The following is a 22,600-nucleotide window of genomic DNA, read 5'->3' as shown; positions in this document are numbered from 1 at the left end:
TGTCAGATCTAGCTCCGATTAAAAAAAAAAAGCAGCAGTAAATGCTACAACAAAGAACTCAACAATTCATGCACAAGATTTGGTCCACATTAATGTTTTATTACCAGAGCTGTATACACTTCAATAATTATTCTGAATACAAAAAAAACCAAACATAGGAAATGTGTAACCTCTCGTTTATGTTGTGCAAGTAGCAGTGATACTTTTTTATCCTCCTCCTTCCATTAATTGAAAATTCAAGTTTTAATTTCAAGTCCAGTTGTAACAGTGCATGTTAAACATGTGCTCAAGTCACTTTCACATTAGACAAAGAGGATTCATGAGTGTATACAGTTTGCAAGCTATCAGTGGTTGTTCAATAAGTTAAATATTGTGTTAAAAGCCAAGACGAATAAATAACTTACAGAGTAAAGGCATGAAAGTGTGTTGTGGAGAAAAAGAAAGGTACAAGTTTGGGTCCCAGACACACAAGGCAGATTTCATCATCACCATTATCCAAGCTGTGCTACAGAAGGACTACAGGGTCCTGTTGATGATATGGCCTCATGGGAAATGTCAGTTTATTTATTGTCAGTGCGGCTACTTTGGTTAAAAAAAAGAAAAAGACGAACATGAGTATAAGTGGGAGTAAGGAGATTTATCTCCATGAGTTATGCTCTGACTCAATTTGTAACCCACATAATAGACCATGGGAGGTTGACAGTTAGCTGACATCATCACAGTCAGTCTGTGCCACTTCCAGTTTTATTTGGTTGCGACACTTCCTCCTACGCTTCCCTTGTTATCCACATACCAAACGAGGGAAACACTCCACACTCTCCTCCACTGGTTTACACACAAAGAGTAAACTCACTTCACCATGATGGTGATTAGGTCAGGGTTAAGGACACATGATGCTACATAACTTGCCTTCAATAGGCTACGTGAAGTGTCAGTCTTGTTTCACATACTTGCAACCGTGTTCTGACATCTCAGCTGGAAAAGGATAGTCGTTGTGGTCACGTCATCTCAAGGATGTTTGAAAGGAAGAGCACACCAACACAGACACTACAGTCTTAAATCAGACACATGGCTCGCTAATCTTTGTCCCTCGTCCAGGCACTCGTGGGACTGCCCTTTGCTCTCGTATTCTCCAACACATCTACTCTCATGGTCCCATCTTCGAAGCCGCTCCTTGTGATTTCCTCGCACCTTTAATTGTCCAGTAGCTGCTTTGCCAGGGACTGGAGGGTTTCCCTCTTCTGAAACAGGTACATCTGTGTTTCCCACATCATGTCCACCAGGACCGAGTCACTCACCTCATCCAACAACACCTCCTGAGACAACTGGGGACTTAATCTGCACAAAAGACAACAAACACAGTGATTTGAATCGAGTACTTAAGAGATAATGAAGTGAAATAAAAGCTTGTGTGGGAATCACAAATAACTGGAAACAAGAACGCCTGCCTAATTGTGTTTGAATATAGTGTTGAACATAGCTTCATCCATAGTTGTCCATAGTTTCCATACCAATATAGGTAGTTTAAATAAGTAATTCAACTGGACTGGTAGGAAAGATTACTGTTAAGGGTTAACCACATGTGTCATCTTTCTGTTGACTTTCCATATCTACACAATTTAGACTGTTAGTAAACGGTAATCATCCAAACTAATAAAAGTAATGGTTAAAAAAGAAACTGAGAGTGAGGGCTTCAATAGCTAACTTTGGGCCTCATTCATGAACCGTTCTTACGAAGAAATTTGTTCTTAAGTCCCACTTACGAAGATTTTACGAAGATTGTGGCATTCATGAATTTTTTCTTATCTAGGATTTTTTCTTAGGCAAGAACAAATCCTACGAACACTCAGGAGTACTCTTACGCACATTTCAGTGCCGAAATGTTGGCATGGTTGTGTTTTCTTCTCTTGTGTAGTTCAATAAAATGCAATATTACAGTGATAATTCTGTCATATTTATTCATTTATTTATTTATTTCATATTTTTGGTCATTTCTTTCTTGGTCATTTTGGGTTTTCTTAAGGAACCTCTTAAGAACAACTTAAGAAAGAATCTAAGAAGATTCTTAAGAAGATATCGGTGAATGAGGCCCTTTGTTCTTTATGTTTGTGTCTTAGTGGTGTATGTTCTTGACTGACACATATCTATCTGATCCGTGTCAGTAAACACAGGACATTGCTTAACTTGTCTCTTTGATGGTATAAAACAATGCAGAGGAAGTGTGTGAGAGGTTGAGAGACAATTGTAGGTGGGGAGATGGTGTGATTAAGAGGTTTAGTCAGAAAAACGGAAGATGGGAAGGTAAAATAAGGGTCACCACTGCAAGCAGAGTTAGCTGGAAATGAGAACCAAAATAAAGCAGATTCACAGTCAGCTGACCTGTGGTAGATGGTATCAATCATTTCACACCACGCTCTGGCTCTGTCCACCGCACAGCCATCAGAGTCTGTACACTTCACATTCAGAGACATTTGTAGAATTAGAAACAAGAAGACAGTGTCTGAAATGCTACTGTTACCAATTATTGCACCCAAAATATCAGACACATTAGAAAGCTCCACAAGTGAAGGTGGAAAACAGAAAAACAGTACACTGTGAGTATCTATCAGTCACTGATTTAACCAAGGACAAATGTGACCATGAGCAGGCTGTACTCACGCAGTCCACCAGCATCTTTCCGAGTTCCTTGGCGCTTACGATGCTCTTCGCCAGCTCCAGAGGGTTGGAGGGTCGGAAAACATCCACAGAGCTCACCACCACCTGAGGGGGTTTACCTGGAGGATACACAGGAGCACGGTGTGGGAATTCAGAGCGGTATACGGCACCTTGGATAAACAGCACACAAGACGCAGTGAAGTGGCGTACCTGTACCAAGAGAGACCACTATGCCCAACTTCTTGGTTTGGTTCCCGTGGCCCTGAGAGGAAGGAGGGTTAAGAGGAGTTAAACAAAAAAAAAGGAGACAAATAAATAATCAAATGAAAAAGTCCGTAAACGTTAGTGTTTGAAAGTGAACTAATACTAGCAAAAATAGTATGCAGCTGTCAGGTTGCCTACCTCTGCTTTTAAGGCTTTATTGTACTGATGGATTTCTGACATGGCGTCTAGCGTCGGGTTATTAGCCAGCAGCCCTCCATCCAGAAAGCGTCCCATTGGTCGGAAGTAGGTGGGTGCAGCGCCGCTTGAGCGGGCAGCTCGCCAAACAAGTTGTTCTGGTGCAAAAACATATATATTAAATTTTTTAAAAAGGCGTGAAACAATGAATCAGATCCTTTGATTCTGGGTGCAGACTTTATAACCAGTTTGCAGAGAAAGCATGTTAGCGCTCACGTAGCATTCACTTTCATTCATGCTGAAAAGGCCAAAGGGCTGACATATGTTTTTTTTGCTGTCATGCTATTAAAAGCATGTGTTTTGTATGACATCACATTCAAAAGTTTGACATTTTGGGAAACACTTTTATTCGCTTCTGTGCTGAGAGCTAGATGAGAAGACTGACGCTACTCTCATGTGTGCACAGAATGATGAAGCTACAGGAAGCAATCAGAAGTTAGCAGTCGGCTAACTTAAACTGGCTTATAAACTGGAAACAGGGAAAACATCTACAGCTTGTTAACATGTATTATACCATGGTCTGGGGGAATACTCGATTCTGATTGGCTGCAGGGTGTCCATTAATCCCTGATATATGGACACCTACTAAGTAGTTCCAGTCAAATTGACTGTTCACCGCTCTAAATCAATGCGCTAGCTGGCGTATCTAATCTGAATATTTTATTTCCAACACTGAGTGCAGACCGTCAGTCCTTCAGTGTCTTATCCTCTGAACACCACAGGGTGGCGACTGTAACACACAAGCTGCAGAAAGTTCACTTCCCCTCTAAACTTACTGATACGCAGTAATCTCACGTTCGCTGTTCAGCTCTCAGGCTGCGGCCACAGTAATGTCACACACGGCGATCATTTGTTCAAGAAAATCTTGATATTGATTTTAGGACAATGACATGACTGGTTAGCTAGCTAGTCTTGTTGTTAAACATACTGTCAAATTATATTTACTGTTTGTCAACCGTACGCAATGTTATTGACCTTCAATCTTGCTAGCATAGCGTTAGCTTTCTGGCTCATCGCTGAGCAGACTAGAATATCTCCCGTTGCCAAGTCGTATCTATGGTCCGTCCTATTTACTGGATGAGTGAACAATGTTTCCGTTGCATAAGAATCTTACGGGAGAGTAATGATTGTTCCAGGTATTAGTCAAACCCTCAGGCGTTAGCGGGGAAACTTAGTTATGGCTTGTGAAAAACTTTATATTTTGATCATAAAACGCATGAAAATATAAATTATTGGTCTTAATTTCTTTTCTTTTGCAGGGGCCATGGTATAAGCGGGATAATGCCGGACGAGGTGTCCATAATCAGGAATTAAAGGCCTCTGCGTCGTCCATTAATTCCTGATTATGGACAACTCGTCCGGCATTATCCCTTACGTATATCATTACAGACATGAGAATGGTATCAATTTATCATTAAACTCTGCAAGAAGGAGAATAAGATGATTTCCCAAATGTCAAACTATTCCTCTACACATGGAAATATGGGAATTTGTGGAGCGTTGCCACTTGACATGGTGTGACTGACAAATGAAAATCTTTGTGAATCTGTTTCTTTAAAATACTTCAAGAAACAGTTCACCAAAAAAAGAAAATCCTGTCATGCCCCGATGCCGACAGAAAGTCAAGTTAAGTTTCATAATCCAGAAAACGTTTCAGGAGCTTCACAGCAAAACAACGTCACATGGTTGTTTCCTGGACTGCGAAACTTCACCCAACTGTCCGTCAGCATGAGGCAGACAGAAAATGACTTGGGGTTGAACTGTTTCTTCAGTCTCTCACTCACACAGACACACACCTTCGTCTGTCACCTTCCTACGCTTTCTGGGTGGCTCGTCTGTGTATCCTACTATCAACACATCCTCATCCTCCCATCCTGGAACAACAACATGGCTGGCACTCAGACAACACGGCAGAACTGAGCTTGTTCAGGAACATGACAACACACATACTCAGATGTAGCTTTATTGTTACCCAATCCCAGGATGTAAAGCCACCCAGTGTGGGGTTTGAAAGCCGTTTACCTTGACACCACCCAGTGGTAGTATAAATGCACTGCAACATGAGAGCACCGGAGCAATGAGACAACCAACATAACTGACTCCCTGTCCTCAAGTACCTTGTGGGATGGTGAGGGGTTTGAATGTGGCAGTGGTGGCATACGGAGGCTCTCTGTGGACGGAGGGGAGGTCATAGTTCCTGAAGATGTGCAGCTCGCCTGGATGTCTGTCTGCTAGAACACTGGTCACCATCACCCTGCACACAAACAAGTAAATGAGTGGAAGGAGAATAGAAAAAGAAAGACATTTGACTTCTCTTTAAAGCCTGAAAATCAGCAAAGGGAACAAATTAAACAAAAATGTAATACTGTTTATAATCTGGCAATGGAGACATTCAACATGAATAGTTACCTGGGGTATCGGACATCTGCCATCTTGGTGTTCTCTCCAAACTCTTTCTTCAGGAAGTCCTCCAGCGGTGCTGATTCATAAGGCCGTGAACCTCTGAACACCTGCTCCTTCATCCTGAAGTACAGGCAGCGCAGGTACTCCATGGACTTACCTATAGCAGGGTTCGTACAGATTTTTCAAGGTCAAATTCAAGCACTTTTCAAGCACTTTTAAGGGTCATTTTCAAGATTTTCCTGCACCTTTTTGCTGGGGTAAAATACGTATCTACAGGAATATATATACTCATGATTTTTTCTTATTACAATTATGTACATTGTATTATGCTGTAAACATCTAAAATTATGTTTCATAATAGCGAAAACTTCAGAAATTAATTATCCAGTCTGATCCCAATTTTGTGGAAGACAGAGTTATAATGTCAAGCACTTTAACTAAAATCCAAGTACTTTTCAGACCTTGAAAACACAACATTAAAATTCAAGCACTTTCAAGGATTTCAAGCACCCGTACGAACCCTGCTATAGGGTTGTCAAAAGTATCGAAACTCAAAAAAGTATCGGTACTAAAATGTTGTATCCGGATACGATACTCATTTTCAAAAGTATCGATACCAAGGAAGCCAAGGAAGGAACACTTAAGTTAATTTAGTTTTTACCAGGCTTGCCTAATATTTAGATGTGCACAGCATACAACCTCAAAATATTGTTCTAATTGTTATTGTTTATTTTATTTATTTATTTTTTGCTCTACCTCAGACCTGAAACTTGTTATCATAGTTGCAGTTTCTTTTTGCACAACTGTTTTTTATTCTAAATATTTAACATGTGGTTCTGTTAATTGTTACATGTTACAGGTTATTTTGCATTTTTCTTGTTAATAAAAATATTTCTTGTAAATTTTGGGGTCTTTTTTTATCCTTGTGGTATCGAAAATGGTATTGAGTATCGAATATTTTCCCTGAGTGTCGGTATCGAGTTGAAAATTTTAGTATCGTGACAACCCTACTAATCTACATTAAAATACACATCAATGTTATTTTTAATGCTACATTATTAAAAAAAGTGAAAACAACATATACACACCATGGATTATAGCGAGGGCCAAAATGCCCCCAGTGCTGGTGCCAGCCACCCAGTCGAAGAGCTCTCTGGTGGGCCGACCGGCCTCTCTCTCCAGAGCGATCAACATCTGGATCAACACCAGGCCTTTAATGCCTCCACCATCCAGACACAGGAGCCGGTCCATCCTGCAGAGAAGAGGAGACGGTTTTGCTGTTTCCAGAACTGCAATTTTCTCAAGTTAAACATTTGAAAGTGCTCATTAAAAAATACAACTGAGCAGACGTTTTTTAACTCACTTCATTTTGGGGCCGTCCACTTCAGACTTGCCTCTGCTCATTGCACCGATTGCAGCTCCCACATACATGATGTCCTCAAACCCTGTCAGCCAATTACAACAGCTAGCATCAAACACATAGCATCAAACTCACACGTAAGGGATACCAAAAGTAAAAGGGGCTTCTGTGCTTTCTACAAGCTACCAAACTATCATAACATTATTAGCACAGCGACTCTCTGCGACAGTATGTTGGCTAAAGAAGGGACCAGAGTGATCTGACTTGCCAAACAAACATGAACACTTGTGGCTCTAGTTTCACAGAAAACTCAGATCTTGTTGGGTCTTTAACGTAGCATAGGTCATGATTTAAAGGGACATTTCCAATTAAAGACACAGATTTATCCTCTTAACTGTAGAGCTGTTTATCCATCTAGATTGTTTTGGAGTGAGGTGTTCATTTTTGAAGAAAACGATCGTCGTGATATTTGCCTTCTCTAAAATACAACAGAACTAGACGGCACTCGACTTGTGGTGCTCAAAGTGCCAAAAAATACATGACCTGGCTCCTTAAGATAATCCACAGACCTTGTTATGAGCAGTTTCATTTAAGATCTATTATTTTCCGTATCACTTAGCAGAAAGAAGAGCGCATTTACTTATGGACAAGAGGTTGGCTAATTAAGACAACAAAGCAAGCTAAGGCTGTAGCTCGGCCGGGGGGGACTCATTAATGATTACATCATGAGTAGATGCTTCCCTGTGGGCAGCGATCTGGGTGCTAAGTGTACTTCTATGCAAAGATAATAGTTTCCACATGAAACTGCTGATAACAAAGCACGAGCCGAGTGCCATCCAGTTCTATTACATTGGAGAGAACTTATTTCCAAACTTGGCAAATCACACCGAAACAATCTAAAGGTAAATATGAATTTGTAAATACATTTTTCCACAGAAGTTAAATATCAAATATGACGCATAATACCAAAGGGAGACATTTAAATGAAGGCCGTAACAGCACAGTGGAGGGAGGGAAGAAGGACGTCTGGTGGCGTTACCTATGCCTCCAGGCTTGGAGATGGGGGGAGGACTGCCAGGGGAGGGTGGGAGGCACCGCTGGACCCCCACATTACACAGCATGTCCAGCAGTATCTTTCTATTAGGACCTTTTATGTTACACACACACAAGCAGGCAACATGTTAGACATGCACACACACACACACACAATAATGAGCAGAGAGAAAGACAGAGGAAGAGAGAGAGAGAGAGAGAGAGAGAGAGAGAGAGAGAGCAAAAACAAGAGCGAGCTGTTAGCAATTATCATGCATTCAATGAAAAATCAATGAATGTATCAATAAAGCCCATCACTTCTGCCTCAGAGCATCAAGTGAGTGGTTTCATGATCATCCATCTCTGCATGCAAACAACAAATATGATTGTACAATAATGTTCTTTTTAATTAGAAACACAAATTCAGGAGTGACAATATTCCAATCTGTGAATTTTCCCAGTTTTTTGTTTTTTTCATATAGCACCAATTAACAAAGTTTATCTCATGACACCTTTTATTTAGAGCAGACCCAACATTCCCCCGTGAACTAACACTGCCATTTAACAGGCAGAAGCCTCCATCAAAATGAAATATCTCATACAATTATTAAAATACATTCAGTCACTGATTTCTATCAGCTGCTAGGAAGTGCAAAAATAACACTTATCTCTGGCGCAATCGTGCTAACATCCACTACAGAGTTGATGTGTCGAGAAAGCAACTCAGCTGCTTCTGAATTTCACAACTACAAGGTGACTGTGTCATAAATGTCACTGTCACAAAGACAAATAGATTGCTTCCGCCGCCAGCCACACAGGATAACACACGTGTTAATTTATTCATTCAGTATTTAACGGAACATGACGCACAAAGAAAGATGGCATTGATGTCTGACTGGATCATCAGTCAGCCTTCATTTTCCTGACAGATTTCGTGCCGAGTAGGCAAAATTGGCTTAGTGTAGTTAAAATGCCAGTTTAAGAAATTGAAGGGCAGTTCAAATACTAACAAAAGTGTAAGAACAAAGATTTTTATTTTTAATGTAGTACTGCCCTCTACTGTTCTGAAGGTGAACACAAGAGTAGTGGGTAGAGGAGACTAACAACAGTTTTTTACTGACCAGACAACTAGTTTTATTATGAACAATTCTTTATTTGTGTCCTTCCTGTTTGTTTTCTTTCTTATTATCCCATTTTACTCAGTGGCAGAATAATCTTGCCTATTGCAAGGAGCTGTAAAACAAGATTTAACATATTGACACAAGGCAAAGTTTCTAATTTTGTGACTCTATCGTTACATACTCAGCCCTTTTCATGCAGCTTTACCGTTTCACAGGCGTTTAAAAGGAGACACGTGTTAAGATGTTATTATAACATTCAAACGGACCAGTTAGGTCATGCAATCGAAGTTCAGTCAACCCCTCACAATTCCTTACTTCCCTCCTTTCTCTCTTCCGTTCATCCATCCTCCACTGTACACCTCTTTGCCTCCCTGATCTTCTTCTCTTTCTCTCTTTCTTACCTTTGCTGGTGCGAGCAGCGATGAGTCCAGGTGTTTCTCCCAGGTCGTTGTGGATCTCCACATCAGCCCCGAACACAATCAGTGCTTTGATCAAGTCCATGTGGTCCATCTAAAGAAAAGAGAGGCACATTAAATGGTGCAGTAATATTTTTTAAGAGGTTACAATCTAACAAGCTTATAAAAGGTGACTTACTCCTCTCACACGGCCAGTGGATGAGTTTGCCTTTGCGTGTATGTGTTTTTTTTCCTGGTACTTCGTCTTTGGTGTCATGAATGTGTCGCAGCATTAACAGCAGATCATATACCTCATCTGTATCTAGAAGAAGTTAAAATCTAGATCGACTCAGACATATTGGGTTTTTTTAAGCTGATGATGGATGTAGCCGAAGATGGACACCTCACATCTTTCTCATCTCTGTTGAGTTGCACATGCGCAGTATGAATCAGGCTTCTGAACAAGGATACCACAGTGACGTACAGTCTATTGTTACTTTTTTAAAATCTTCGTTCAGTCTCTCTTTCAAACTCAACGCCATCTGAATGACGTCCAAGCGCTGCTTCAATAAGATGGACGGAAAAGAAGGAAAAATACGTATTAACAGACTGAGTGATTATTGTACCCTTCCCCAGTGAAGACAAATGCCAGATGTTGGTGGGTGTTAGTGTGGATTGTTGCCCAGTGTGAAAGGGGCCTGTGTTGCAACCACATTGCAAAATCATTTCTTCACTTTTCCGTCCCTTTTTATGACGATTTTGATCATCAGTGAGAGATTATTGTTCTCATCAGGAAAATAAGAGGAAAGGAAACATGATATATTGCACACGGACCTTCATAGCTAAGTGCAGAGCTGTGTTTCCGTCCTGGCCCTTCAGGTTGGCATTCGCTCCGTGGGTGAGCAGCACCATGGCCGCCTCAAAGCGGCCCTTCTTGGTCAGAATATGGAGCGGGCTCTCTCCGGTCTTACTGAGGTAGTTGACTGCACAGCCGTGTTCCAACAGTATACGGCACATCTGGCAGGGAGAGGGAAGATCTTTTTAAACATCTGTATGAAATCCTCTTGACACATTTCTAATTCCTAACATGATTTTTTTTGGGGGGGTTTGGTAGCCCAGAGAATGCACAGCAACAGAATTACTGTTTTGTAAAAGTTACAAAGTCACAAATTCATTGTAACATCCCATTCTAATACATTAATTCCTGTGGATGTGTACCACTGAGATTCAAACATGTGCTGTAATTCAAACGGCTCATTATGGATATCCAACCACACAAAATGAAACATTCTTCACCTCAGCAGTTTTGGCCCAGTGCAGAGGCGTCCCTCCATACAGAGAGTCCTCAGCCTGGAGCTGGCCTGGGTCGGCTTTGAGGATCTCCTCCACACAGCTGACAGTCAAACACAAACGAAAGGAGGGATATTTACTATGGATTAACTCAAGGACATCACTTACATATAATCCATGCTGTTTTATTTTGAGTGGCAACAAATCAAAGAGGCTCCACAATTTGTCTCCGGTTTGCAATTTTTGTACAGATTTCATTTCTTAAATAAACTGTACCGACTCTTTTGGAAAAGAATTTAGTAACCTAAACAGAAATGATGATTCAGAGACACAATATTACTTGTATGAGTTAATGTAGTTGTCTTAGAGGTACTCATTTTCACTTTCATGTGCTGCCTTATTCAGGGTAAATAAACCCAGATACTGGAGGCATATTGCAAAAGAGTAAAAGCATTTACTGTATCTGCAGCTGAAAGTCTTTTTAAAAGAGAGGCACAGCAGCAGGATCACCAGGGAAACCATTACTACAAAACCATATGCTCTTTTGTGTCACTGAAGACAGTAACTTTGGACACTGCATAACTGAGTCCAGAGAAAACTCCAACAGCATCTGAGATGTTTCAGAGAAGCTTCATTGATGGCTTTGAGACGAGGCTTTACTCACGGGGGATGAACTAAATCGAATAAAACTGATAAAAGTGCCAAAGATCTTTAATTGATTTGTTTGGGGAGAGGGTTTACTTGGAACTTTGTATCAATTTATGACCTTTATAATAATAATCTGAACACAAATCACACAATATGATTGTCCTGGCTTGATAGCAGCCAACAGAAACCTTTTTTTTTTTTTTTTTTTTAAATGTGATGTGCCAGCAGTACTCACCCTTTCTCACTGTACTTCATGGCACTGTGGATGGCATAGCCAGCTCCACCGACGACATCACACTTTGCTCCACCCCCCAACAGAGCTTTGACGGACTCAATGCGTCCAAGGCGGCAGGAGACGTGAAGAGGCGTCTCCCCGTCTTTGTTCAGCTCATTCACCCCCGAGCACAACCGCGAACACATGACCTGAATGAGGAAAGGAGAAAATGATGGACGGCGGCTTGTTACTGTTTAGAGGACATGACGGGTTAAATAATTTAAGATTCTGGACCTGAAATATTAACCTACCTACTTTGGGCAAACAATATTTAGAGCATAGAAACGCAGTGGGCAAAATGTCATCAGATGGAAATGTGACTGTGACTTCACTAGGGGTGTGCCAAAATATCGATACTACGATATATCGCGACATTTCGTCTTGAGGTACATTATCGATACACTGGTGCCAAATATCGATATTTAAAATTTCTTTTTTTTTTTGGCCCACCACCCCTTTTCGGAGGACAGCTGTATCTTTATTCAAACAAAGGTATACAACCAAATAAAATAAAAAAAATGGTTTAAGTAGTTCTGAAACCCACACATATAGTTATTTAATGATAGTTGTAGTCAGTGTGTGTTAAGAAGAGACACTGTGCAATAAACTCTTTGTTTACTTGGCTGTCATTCATGTGAAACTGATTCACAATGTTTTGTAATTCCTGTGAAATGGATTCAGTGCAGTCAATAAATTCTGAATTTCTTCAGTGACACAGATATCGTGATGTATAGTGGATGAAATTCCTTGCAATATATCGATTATCGCAGAATCGCTGTATCGTGATATTATCGTTATCGTGGGCAAAATATCGTGATAGTATCGTATCGCGAGGTACCTGGTGATACCCAGCCCTAGACTTCACTCCTGCTGAGTCTCACCTGGATGATGGCAGGAGAATCCTGCTTAGCAGCAAAGTGCAGGGGTGTCTCTCCGTTGTGGTCCTTGATGTCGGTGCGAGCCTGGCTTTCCTCCAACAGCTCCTTCACACACGCCGAGTCGCCTCGCTCACATGCCCGGTGCAGCGGTGTCTGACCTGATGCATCCCGGGCATTGATCTGACTGGAGACAGAAACCAGATGACCAAACAGGTCGATTAGCAAGGCTTAGCCACTAAAGTGAATATTTGGTATACAGCTGGTTTGGATTGACCTCTCTACGTCCAGACAGCCACTGTTTTCCAGTCGTACAGCATGGAGGTGAAGTGACTTCAGAGTTGTTTGAGATTTACAGGATAACCACTACAGTGGGGTTAAGTATTGCTACTACAACTAACTATTTTTTATAGAGCAGAGCAGCTTTTTTCTCAGGCTGTAAGACTTTTAAATTTTATGATTTACATAACCTTAACAAGTTGGAATTTCAACTGCTGACAGGCATTAATAACAACTATATTAACTATACAGAAATAGCCAGTCTTCCTGCTAATGGTCTTGTTTGCTTACGTAGCTGATATAGAGGCATCGTTATAAAACTTTCATAACCAGTTAAAAATATTTGTAGCATGTTTTCAATTAACTACAACATCCCAGATCTGGGATTTGGCTGCAAATCACTCGTTCTTCATTACAAGATAAGATCGGTCTTCTCTTCAAATGTCTTTTTCATGTTGTTCTTGTTGCCTTATTGTGTCTTTGACATTAAATTCTTCGACAACAATGTTTGTGAATGCTTTTTAGAAGACAGACACATCTTGCATATCTTGTCAACTAAAGGCAAAAATATTGCAAATAAATGTTTCTATTGTGTTGTAATATTTACTGTCTCAAGTAGCTTTCAAGTAAATACAAGTTGATTATCATGCTGTCCTGAAATGAATGAAAATCAGTTGCAGCAAGGCAAATGTGTGGTATAAACTGACCTGGAAGGGTTTCAAAGTCCTGTTGTTATGATCTAATGATAAATATTTAATACCATGTGTTGCACTGTATGCATTTAGCCGGCAGCTTCACATTGACTGCCTCACATTTAATGCCTCTGTAGAATAACTTTACACATTATAATCCTCTTTTCATTCAGCTTTATCCTGAAGCGGCCCCTGAGCCAGAAGCTAGTGCTGAAATGATTAGTCCACTGCCAGAAATAATGTTGATAATGAACTGTAAGAATCCTTGTTGATATCTTTGTTTCTTTTGACGCCGAAATGATCAAATATAATTTTGGACTCAAGAGAACTGCCACAACCATGAGAACTTTCTCAAGCAGAAATCAAAATCAGCACCTTTCCGCTTACCTCTGGACATAGTTGTGTTTGAGACAATCTCTCAGGCCCGTCTCCACAGCAATGTGGGCCGAACTCCAGTCCGGGTGGCTTCGGATGCAGTCCACAATAGGCTGGGCGGTCTCTGCCTTCAGAGGAAGCGTCTCATAGAAGGGGCGAAGCTTGAGGGCATATTGGGGGAACCAGTTCATGGCATCTTCCTCTGACGGCACCTGAAACAGCCTGGTTAACACAGCACAATGATTACGTGTTGGTTACATTTTACAAGAGTCATAAACGAAAAATCTAAATGAAGGAAAATGTTGGGAATATAGTAACACTGGTACAAATTACATATCAAATAAATATTATCGGCAGCATTTTCTCCACTGAGGAAGATAAATCCAGAGATAGTTCCATTTTTCACACCCACTGGTAGGAGACAATCTGTAAGTTGGGCAATGATTGATTTAAGCTTGTCAGGTTTCATAAGTTTTCAAAACTTTGGTATCAACAATAAATCTTATCTAGAAACTGAAGTAAAATAGGCAACACAGTAACAGTCTTGATTCATATTCCATCAGCACTGCTTATTTTTGACAGTTTGATCTGAGTTCATTTCTCTTTCTATCCAACTAAAAACGTGGAAGTACAATCATCCACATCTTAACAATGGCCACAAATACACTGCGTACGCACAATCTGAACAACAGGCTCTAGAGCCAGCAAACGAGTGGGTGGCTCTGGCTGCAGGCAACATGGAGGAAGATAAACATTGTTCAGTGGCTTATATTACCCATATTGTAATGAGACGTAGCTGGTTCCCCATTGATTTTCGTAACTATATATCTGCAATACAAATGCTCCGCAGGTCATGTTTTGAAAGTAGCTTTGACAATTCTCTGCACACAAGTGGTAAATATTCAGTGGAGTTTTTAAAAATGCTGATGATAACTTTGCTTGGACCATAAAAGAATAATCTTATCTTCACAGTTTATCAGCGCTTTTGATATCTATGACTGAATGACCCTGGCACTGAGTCATTCAAGATAAAAGGCTTAGACGCAGTGAAGATGGTGGCGTATGTCGACAGTAATCTAACATAAATCACAAGGTGGAGGGCTGCAAGTATTGACCAAATCTGCAGGAGCATTTCAGCTTATATCTGCACATTTAAATCTAGGCCAGTCGCTTGATTATGACACGTATCACACCACCCTCCCTGTGCGCTGCGTGATCAATACTGACCTCAGAGTCATAGTGGGCGTCTCGGGGCACATGAGCAGACAGTCCCATGACTGACACTGGGTGTTTCTGTACAGGACCATCCGTCCCTCCTCCTTCAGCATGACTCTGCCTCCTCCACCGTAGTCTGACAGCGGCACATCCCTGACCCTGTAGGGGTTGGTGAAGAGGGTTGACACAGAGGACACTGTGTCCAACAGCCGGCCGAGGAACTGCATGGTCACCTGAGGCAAAACAACAAGAGAGCTCAAGGAAGACTCAGACAATCTCCAGCAACAGTCTCTATCATGTCTGACTGATGTAAACATGCAAAAACTGTTCAGCCCTGCCCTCTTTGTCAGCCAAGGGGATTACTTTCAACATTAATGAATCATTTATTGCATCCCAAGGACAGGGCTCAGGGGTAGCAACAGGTGTAACACCCCACATGTTATATATTGTGGCTACTGACAATCTGTATTCTGTTGTTATCAACGACCTGCACCGCCCAAAGCAATGTTATAGCTAGTTCAGTAGTTCAGAACTAGCTCAGCAACGTCATTAATACACAGCTCGGGTTAGTGGTCTGCTCTCCACTTTCTATTAAACTAGAAGACTTCCTGTTAACGGAGAGAAAAACGGATCTGGTCTTTATTTAAACGATGAAAAAGTGGCTTCTTTCAGTTTCTAGTTACACTGAGTCACTTTGACGTTAACTTACCAACGCTAAAGAGCAGAGAAGCAGCACACCCTGTCGACAAAAATCCCCTCAGCTCATGTTTCTGACAGAAAAATCCCAAATCTATCAGTTAATGCTACAGTGAAGTGGAGCTAATCGCATTAAGTCGTGTGAAAGCAGCCTTTCCGTTATGTGTCCCTGCTTACCTGCTAGCTCTCCTCTGTGCTGCTGGCTGACTCCTGACAGCGACATCAACAACCGCCGCACTGCAACCGAACGTGCTCCAAAGCTTGACTGACGTTGAGTTGGTCCAATCAGAGCTCAAGAACCAGCAGGGGCTCGATAAAAGGGGGTGGGGCTTAGAACACTAACAACCCTCGCCCTGGTTTGCTTCTCTTTGGAAAGTCCCACCAGCAGTGAGGAGACCTCTGATGGTCCTGTGACCCCGGGCTCTATAATGTGATGAAGGGGAACATTATGTTGAAACTGATAATTCAGCATTTAAAATTAAGGAACATGAAAAAGAACACATTATGCACAACTCAGAAGTCAGTTGAATGGAATATGGGTACAGATATGAATGGATATGCAATCAGAGTCAAATGAAATATATTGCATTTTTTGGGGGGGACCATTAATATTCACACAGCACAAAATAAAAATTAAGATATGTTACAGAATAAACAATCAAGTGAAACACCATAAGCAATTATCCTGTGCTATGATACTATTCTTATTTTCATTTTTTTCTTACATATTCATATTCTTAAACTAAGTCTGTTCTGTAATTCAAACACTGTATTTATTTATGCATCCAGCCTTCAACAAGGCAATACTTTTACACTTTATTTAAATGTAAATATGCACATTTACCTCTGTATACAATGCACATTGCCTCTTTTTCCTGTATATAATGCACATAGTCCTTTCTATTTTGTATCTTTCTCTCCTATCAAAATCTTTTTTAGTATATTTTAAGTCTTGTACTTATTGTATGTCTAACCGTTACTGTAACAAGTGAATTTCCCCGATGTGGGATGAATAAAAGTCTAAAGTCACTAATATATCCCAACATCACTAATTAACTTGGGGGTATTGACATATTGAGACACAACACATTGAGAACAATACCTCAGCCCTTAATAAATAACATTAGGTTACAACAGCAAGAGTAAAACTTCCTTTAATATTAAATTCTATCAAGACATATACATCAAGCACATTATAGGAAAAACACATTTATATACAACAATGGGATTAAAATATAAATAACATTATAATAGATATTATAATATCTATTAAGTAATATCGATATTATGCTTGAAATGTGTAAAATGTTTCATTGCATATTCTATCATTCCCATCCCCCAAAATAAACCCAACTATGATCAAGTCGAGATATCTATCTGGAACTATTTGATCGCATTATTGCAAATGTGTGTGTCATATGTATACATAGTAACTGTTTAGGAATAAAAAAAAAAAAAGGTCATTGTGGATCTTTCTTTACTGGTCATAATGTCTTCCCCAAGACTACATAGTACACTTTTAAGCAGGCGGTATTTATGAATATCAAACTGTCAACCTGTTTAACTAAATAAAAAAAAAGGGGTTATTGCCTTTTCCTTTTCATTGTACAATATTTCGCTTTCAATTGTAAAAACTAATCATCAAAGCAGAAAAATAGTTAAAAGTGCATTCTGTTGACTATTTAAACTCAAAGATTTACAGGTCAGACATCTGGAATGTAAAAGTCCAGCTCCTAGACATCATCAGCTGATCCAGCGGTCACATGAGTCTGTTAATAACAGTTAATAATTAATGGGATGAATGCAGTGACCAAAGCAAGATTAAGGTGCTCTGGATATTGAAAGAACTGGACAAAGAAAAGGAAATGTTCTTCAGGCTTGGTGAGGTTGAAACCAGCAAGAGTTACAACCATCAGGACTGACTAAATTTAGGTCCACATATAAGGGACTTATATACATATAAGTGACCGACACACACACACACACACACACACACACAGGATATGCTGTATATATAAGTCATTTAAATAAGATTAAATGACTTCTAGTTCAATCTGTAGACAGTAAGTGTGTGTCTGCCTCTAATGTTGGGTCCTGGGGGTGAGTGACGCCCTCAGCCTCTGGTCACCACCCTGGTGTGAAACGGCTTTAAGAGCTGTAAGCTTGATGTCATGTTAGACCACAGACTCAATGTGGCAGCAAACTAGAAACGCAGACTTTGAAATTACGTTGTTGTAAAAAAAAAGATTAAAATAGGCTATACTGATGGTTACTTTTGTAGTTATCTGTGGGAAATAAAGAAAGCTAAATGAAATGTGAGTTATTTCTCTTTTTCTGGCTACTGGAAGGTGATTGATTAACCTGTGAAGTGATAAAAAAAAAAACGAAGAGGATTGTTCAGATCTGAGTGCACGTCAGCGATGACGTGTAGCCTGATATTCGCTGTGCAGCCGGAGAATATAAATGACGGACTGATGAGAAGCGGTCTGCTGTTCGGTTCAGTCCTCGTCAGGGAGTGAGAGCTCATCTAAATGAATCTAAATTCTCCTCCAGGTGTAAAACTTTGTGAATCACTTCTGCTTCAACACGATCGGACTGAGAAGGGAAGGATAGCCACTGTCAGACAGCTCCGTCAGACTCAGGGTTTCTTCAGGTAAACCTGCCAGTGAGCAGGTTATATTCACAGAGTAAGTTACCGCAGAAACAGACCCAGAGTTTAAGTTACCTCTCTTTCTGGAACTGAAAACTCAGAGTTTCTCTCATCTCAGGGTTAACAATACCCCCCAGGACATGTTGCTGTCGTTATTGTTATGAAAGATCTGTTTTTACATGGAACATTTCATAATTAGTATTTTATAAAAGAAAAGAAACTCAGACATGGCAGATGAAGTGAGAATAATAACATGGAAGATGTAAAAACAATACAAATTTAAATACAAAGATGTAATAAACTGTATCAGTAAGTACAAGGTCATGCATCATACATTTCCCAAAGTTTGCACAAAAAGGAAGATTTTAGGAAGAGATGATTTGATCAAATCAATTATACAACTATTGGGGAGCCAATGTAGAGCGGTAAGCACAGGTCATAATTTGTTCATGCCTTTGTGTAATGATTGTACCAATGTACTAATTAGTAACGATGGGTTGATGAAGCCCTGTAAAGTTTTTGGGACTTTCTGTGGGTTTGGATTTGACATCAAACATCAACTGCAAAGAGACACAGACTACTACCAAGAAATGATACCTCAGATAACCCTGTGGTGTACGCGATACAATGATAGCTGCAATGGTTCCATTAGTAATAATTACAGAAATAAACATTTTTTAACCGTATTCTGCTCTGCACCTGTGTTTACACATCAACCTTTCATGGGTGATGGTGACGTACACTGGGATTGAACGCATGGCCGCAGTCTGCCCGTGTGTGCGCTACAACCCTACAACCCATGAGCAGATTGTATAGGCATGACTGGGCGCGTAAAACACAATGACCCTCTTGTGAGCAAAGTTGCTGGATTTTGTTTCTACTTCACATAATGAGCACATCCCCTCCCATTACATAACGCCAAATTCGCCAAAGCAAATTCACGTTGCCAGTCTGTGAGTGCTGGCAGAAGTGGCTACGCAGGACTAGGATTCTGGTGATCCGTTGACGTTTAAACTTGAGCCATGACCAGGTCAAAATGTTAAGTTGTCCACTACTTCGGCTAATGACAAAATGCTTGAACTGTTTGTGGGAATTCATAGCATTTTAGCACTTCCAATGTGAGCATAGGGAAACTATAGAATTACTTGTATGAGAAAATGGTGATTAAAAATTAAATCCATCTGCAAGAAACTGTCCGAGTTGCCCTGGCAACACCGTTTAATGATATAACCGTGGCCATAAGGTCTCAATGTTTGCGCAAACAAAACCAAGTTTCATTTTCTTTGCACAAAAACCCAGTAATGTTTTATAATCCATTCCAAAACCCATATCTGGAAAAGAAATAAGTAAACATCTCATTTAAGACTTATTTAAAGCAGAGAAAACTTGGGACATACAGAAATTTCTTCAACTTAACTCTTGCATGATTCCACAAACTTATTCCCTACTCATCGGTGTTGTCACAGGAGTTTATGATCAGTTCTGGGGTCCCAAGATCTAAAGCAAGGATGACTCCGCCTTTGCCTTGTTCTGCAGCTTTTGCCCAACTTTCAGGTGTCCTCTCCCTTCGACTTCAGGAAGGGAATGCGAAGATGCCACCGTTGCCGGCGATGATGCCGCCATCGGCGGCGCTTCCGTTGACGTAGCTTCCGCTGCCCGCACTGTGGCTGCCGTTGACATGGCTGCTGCCGTCGCCCGCGCTGTGGCTGCCGTTGACGTGGCTGCTGTCACCTGCGAAGTTGCCGAAAATGGGTGGGAGGAAGTTGCCCAAACTGGGTGGGAGGAAGTTGCCCAAACTGGGTGGGAGGAAGTTGCCCAAACTGGGTGGGAGGAAGTTGCCCAAACTGGGTGGGAGGAAGTTGCCCCCGGCGTTGCCGGCGACGATGCCGCTGTTGCCCCCGCCGTTGCCGGCGACGATGCCGCTGTTGCCCCCGCCGTTGCCGGCGACGATGCCGCTGTTGCCCCCGCCGTTGCCGGCGAAGATGCCGCTGTTGCCCCCGCCGTTGCCGGCGACGATGCCGCTGTTGCCCCCGCCGTTGCCGGCGACGATGCCGCTGTTGCCCCCGCCGTTGCCGGCGACGATGCCGCTGTTGCCCCCGCCGTTGCCGGCGACGATGCCGCTGTTGCCTCCGCCGTTGCCGGCGACGATGCCGCTGTTGCCCCCGCCGTTGCCGGCGAAGATGCCTCTGTTGCCCCCGCCGTTGCCGGCGACGATGCCTCTGTTGCCCCCGCCGTTGCCGGCGACGATGCCGCTGTTGCCCCCGCCGTTGCCGGCGAAGATGCCTCTGTTGCCCCCGCCGTTGCCCGCGACGATGCCGCTGTTGCCTCCGCCGTTGCCGGCGAAGATGCCGCTGTTGCCCCCGCCGTTGCCGGCGAAGATGTCGCCGTTGCCGGTGAAGATGCCGCTGTTGCTCCCGCCGTTGCCGCCGAAGATGCCGCTGTTGCTCCCGCCAAAGATGCCGCTGTTGCCCCCGCCGTTGCCGGCGAAGATGCCGCCGCGGTCGTTGGCCACCCTGCGGCTGCCATTGTTGTTGCTGATGCCACCGCTGGTGCTCGCGCTGCCGCCTGCGGGAAAGGTGCCGCTGACGGTGCCGCCGCCAAAGGGGAGGGTGAAGGTGAAGGTTAAGGTGCCGCGGTCCACGGCCGTGCCTACAGGGACATCTTTCTCAGTTTTGAGCTGTACAGGTTTCATGTGGCCAACTGATGACTCACCTTCCACATCATTGGTTTCCAGTTGTACTGAAAGAGCTGATTACCAAAAACAATTCAAGTGAAAGGAACTGGGTGATGTTCTCTACACTGACATTGCTGTAAAATTCACAGCTAATTGAAAACCAGTCCAAGAGAACATTTGGCCCTCAGTGTATCCATGTGTCAAAGCAGCTTGACATTGTATGGCGATAAAGTTAGGCATGTTGTTGCAACACCGAACGATGCATTAAACTGAAAAAATCTCATTGTGAGACTAATAAAAAAGGCTCCACACACATTCTACCAGTAGGATTTTGCTGAACCTGCTCACCTTCTTTAGCTTCTTGCTCCCCCAACATGGACTCCATTGACTGGAGAAGTGCAACGGCCGTCTTTAATGAGAGCTCATTGGGAGACAAATCTTTTGAACAAAAGGAAATTATGTTAGTGTCAGAAAGAAGCTCACAAAAGGATTTGGGCACAAATCTTCTTACCTTCCATCTTCCTCTGAAGCACATGCTCATTTCTTTTATTTGTCCCACCAACTGGCAAACGAGAGCCTATGGATAGCACACTTGCTGTTAATCAGGCGTTCATGCCGTTTGAGGGCACGATATATCACAGACCAGTCACAACTAAAATTTCACATATCAAGTTGTGCCAAAGCATCCTCTAGTATGTCAAGTTTTTGCCTGAAATCATGTAAACTTACTCTCACAGTTTCTGTACTCCATTTATTTGTTTAAAACAGAAGCTTGAAATAGAATGAAATGTTAAAACCTTTGGCAAGCCAAACAGTTAAGACACAAATGAAGAAGTCCCACATGGCTCCCATTGCATCAGTCACCAGCAGGAAATGCTACCTGTGCCACACACTGGGTCTGAAAAAGCCTCTCATGCAGGTGGCACACCTATTTCTGATCAGCTCTGATTAACTTTCTTCAGAGGCGCTGCAATTCAGCCCCTCCTGTGACAAGCATGTGTTCCTTTGCATTTATTTATAGTGATACATTTTGGATTTATTAATTTCATATTCCTTGTTTTGGTTGTATGTTTGTGAGACATTACAATATAAATTCAATCTCACATTAGATCCAAACACTGATAAAGCTCCAGTAGAAAGGGAAAAAAAAGAGTTATCTGTCCTCTTCAAACAGCTACGGAAGCCTTTAAAGGCCATAATAGGGAAGATGGCAAGTACAAAAACAAAACGGACGGCCCTGATCTGGGGCCCATTGCACAAAAGTAGGATTAAGACATCCAGGATAAGCGACTGTTGTTAATGGCCGGCTCTGCGGGTGCTGAAGAGCTTGAGCACTCCTGTCAGATAATGAACCGCGACTTTTTTTTCGTTTGGTGCAAAATTACAACTCAAGAATGCAAACATTTCACACCGGACTCAGTGTGCATGCTTTACATGCGGAAAATTGCTGCACAGATAGTCCGCATATCCGTGCCGCATTTTCGTATCACACCAGACTTTTGGTTGT

The 22,600-nt window shown here is 41.8% G+C and overlaps 2 protein-coding genes across 11 annotated transcripts; both read right to left on the bottom strand.

Annotated features, from left to right (window-relative positions):
• Positions 1 to 78: 78 nt before the first annotated feature.
• Positions 79 to 16,059, bottom strand: pla2g6 (phospholipase A2, group VI (cytosolic, calcium-independent)). 4 transcript variants are annotated; one of them, XM_030431253.1, is made up of 19 exons: positions 15,947 to 16,059; positions 15,086 to 15,306; positions 13,871 to 14,080; positions 12,519 to 12,699; positions 11,599 to 11,786; positions 10,722 to 10,818; positions 10,260 to 10,442; positions 9,432 to 9,540; positions 7,917 to 8,024; positions 6,881 to 6,962; positions 6,606 to 6,769; positions 5,524 to 5,674; positions 5,232 to 5,368; positions 4,911 to 4,988; positions 3,058 to 3,212; positions 2,866 to 2,917; positions 2,659 to 2,774; positions 2,380 to 2,453; positions 79 to 1,338 (listed from the first exon to the last, which is right to left on the bottom strand). In XM_030431253.1, the coding sequence occupies exons 2-19, from the start codon at positions 15,298 to 15,300 to the stop codon at positions 1,194 to 1,196; spliced, it is 2,445 nt and encodes an 814-aa protein (XP_030287113.1). In that variant the 5' UTR covers positions 15,301 to 15,306; positions 15,947 to 16,059; the 3' UTR covers positions 79 to 1,193. The 4 variants fall into 4 exon arrangements, with proteins under 4 accessions (XP_030287113.1, XP_030287121.1, XP_030287137.1 ...); XM_030431261.1 differs by lacking the exon at positions 15,947 to 16,059 and adding an exon at positions 15,783 to 15,938; XM_030431277.1 differs by lacking the exon at positions 7,917 to 8,024.
• Positions 16,060 to 18,647: 2,588 nt separating this feature from the next.
• Positions 18,648 to 22,049, bottom strand: LOC115570786 (circumsporozoite protein-like). Of its 7 annotated transcripts, none has more exons than XM_030399693.1 (5): positions 21,891 to 22,049; positions 21,605 to 21,670; positions 21,442 to 21,531; positions 20,264 to 21,167; positions 18,648 to 20,215 (listed from the first exon to the last, which is right to left on the bottom strand). In XM_030399693.1, exons 1-5 carry the CDS (start codon positions 21,943 to 21,945, stop codon positions 19,993 to 19,995), a joined length of 1,338 nt encoding a protein of 445 aa, XP_030255553.1. In that variant the 5' UTR covers positions 21,946 to 22,049; the 3' UTR covers positions 18,648 to 19,992. The 7 variants fall into 7 exon arrangements, with proteins under 7 accessions (XP_030255553.1, XP_030255826.1, XP_030255915.1 ...); XM_030399966.1 differs by having other exon boundaries at positions 18,648 to 20,260; positions 20,417 to 21,167; XM_030400055.1 differs by having other exon boundaries at positions 18,648 to 20,236; positions 20,417 to 21,167.
• Positions 22,050 to 22,600: the final 551 nt, after the last annotated feature.

The sequence above is a fragment of the Sparus aurata genome, chromosome 1 (genome assembly GCF_900880675.1).
Source record: "Sparus aurata chromosome 1, fSpaAur1.1, whole genome shotgun sequence".
Lineage (NCBI taxonomy): Eukaryota > Metazoa > Chordata > Actinopteri > Spariformes > Sparidae > Sparus > Sparus aurata.
The sequence above is the reverse complement of the archived record's forward strand: the minus strand, read 5'-3'. Positions and strand labels throughout refer to the sequence as shown.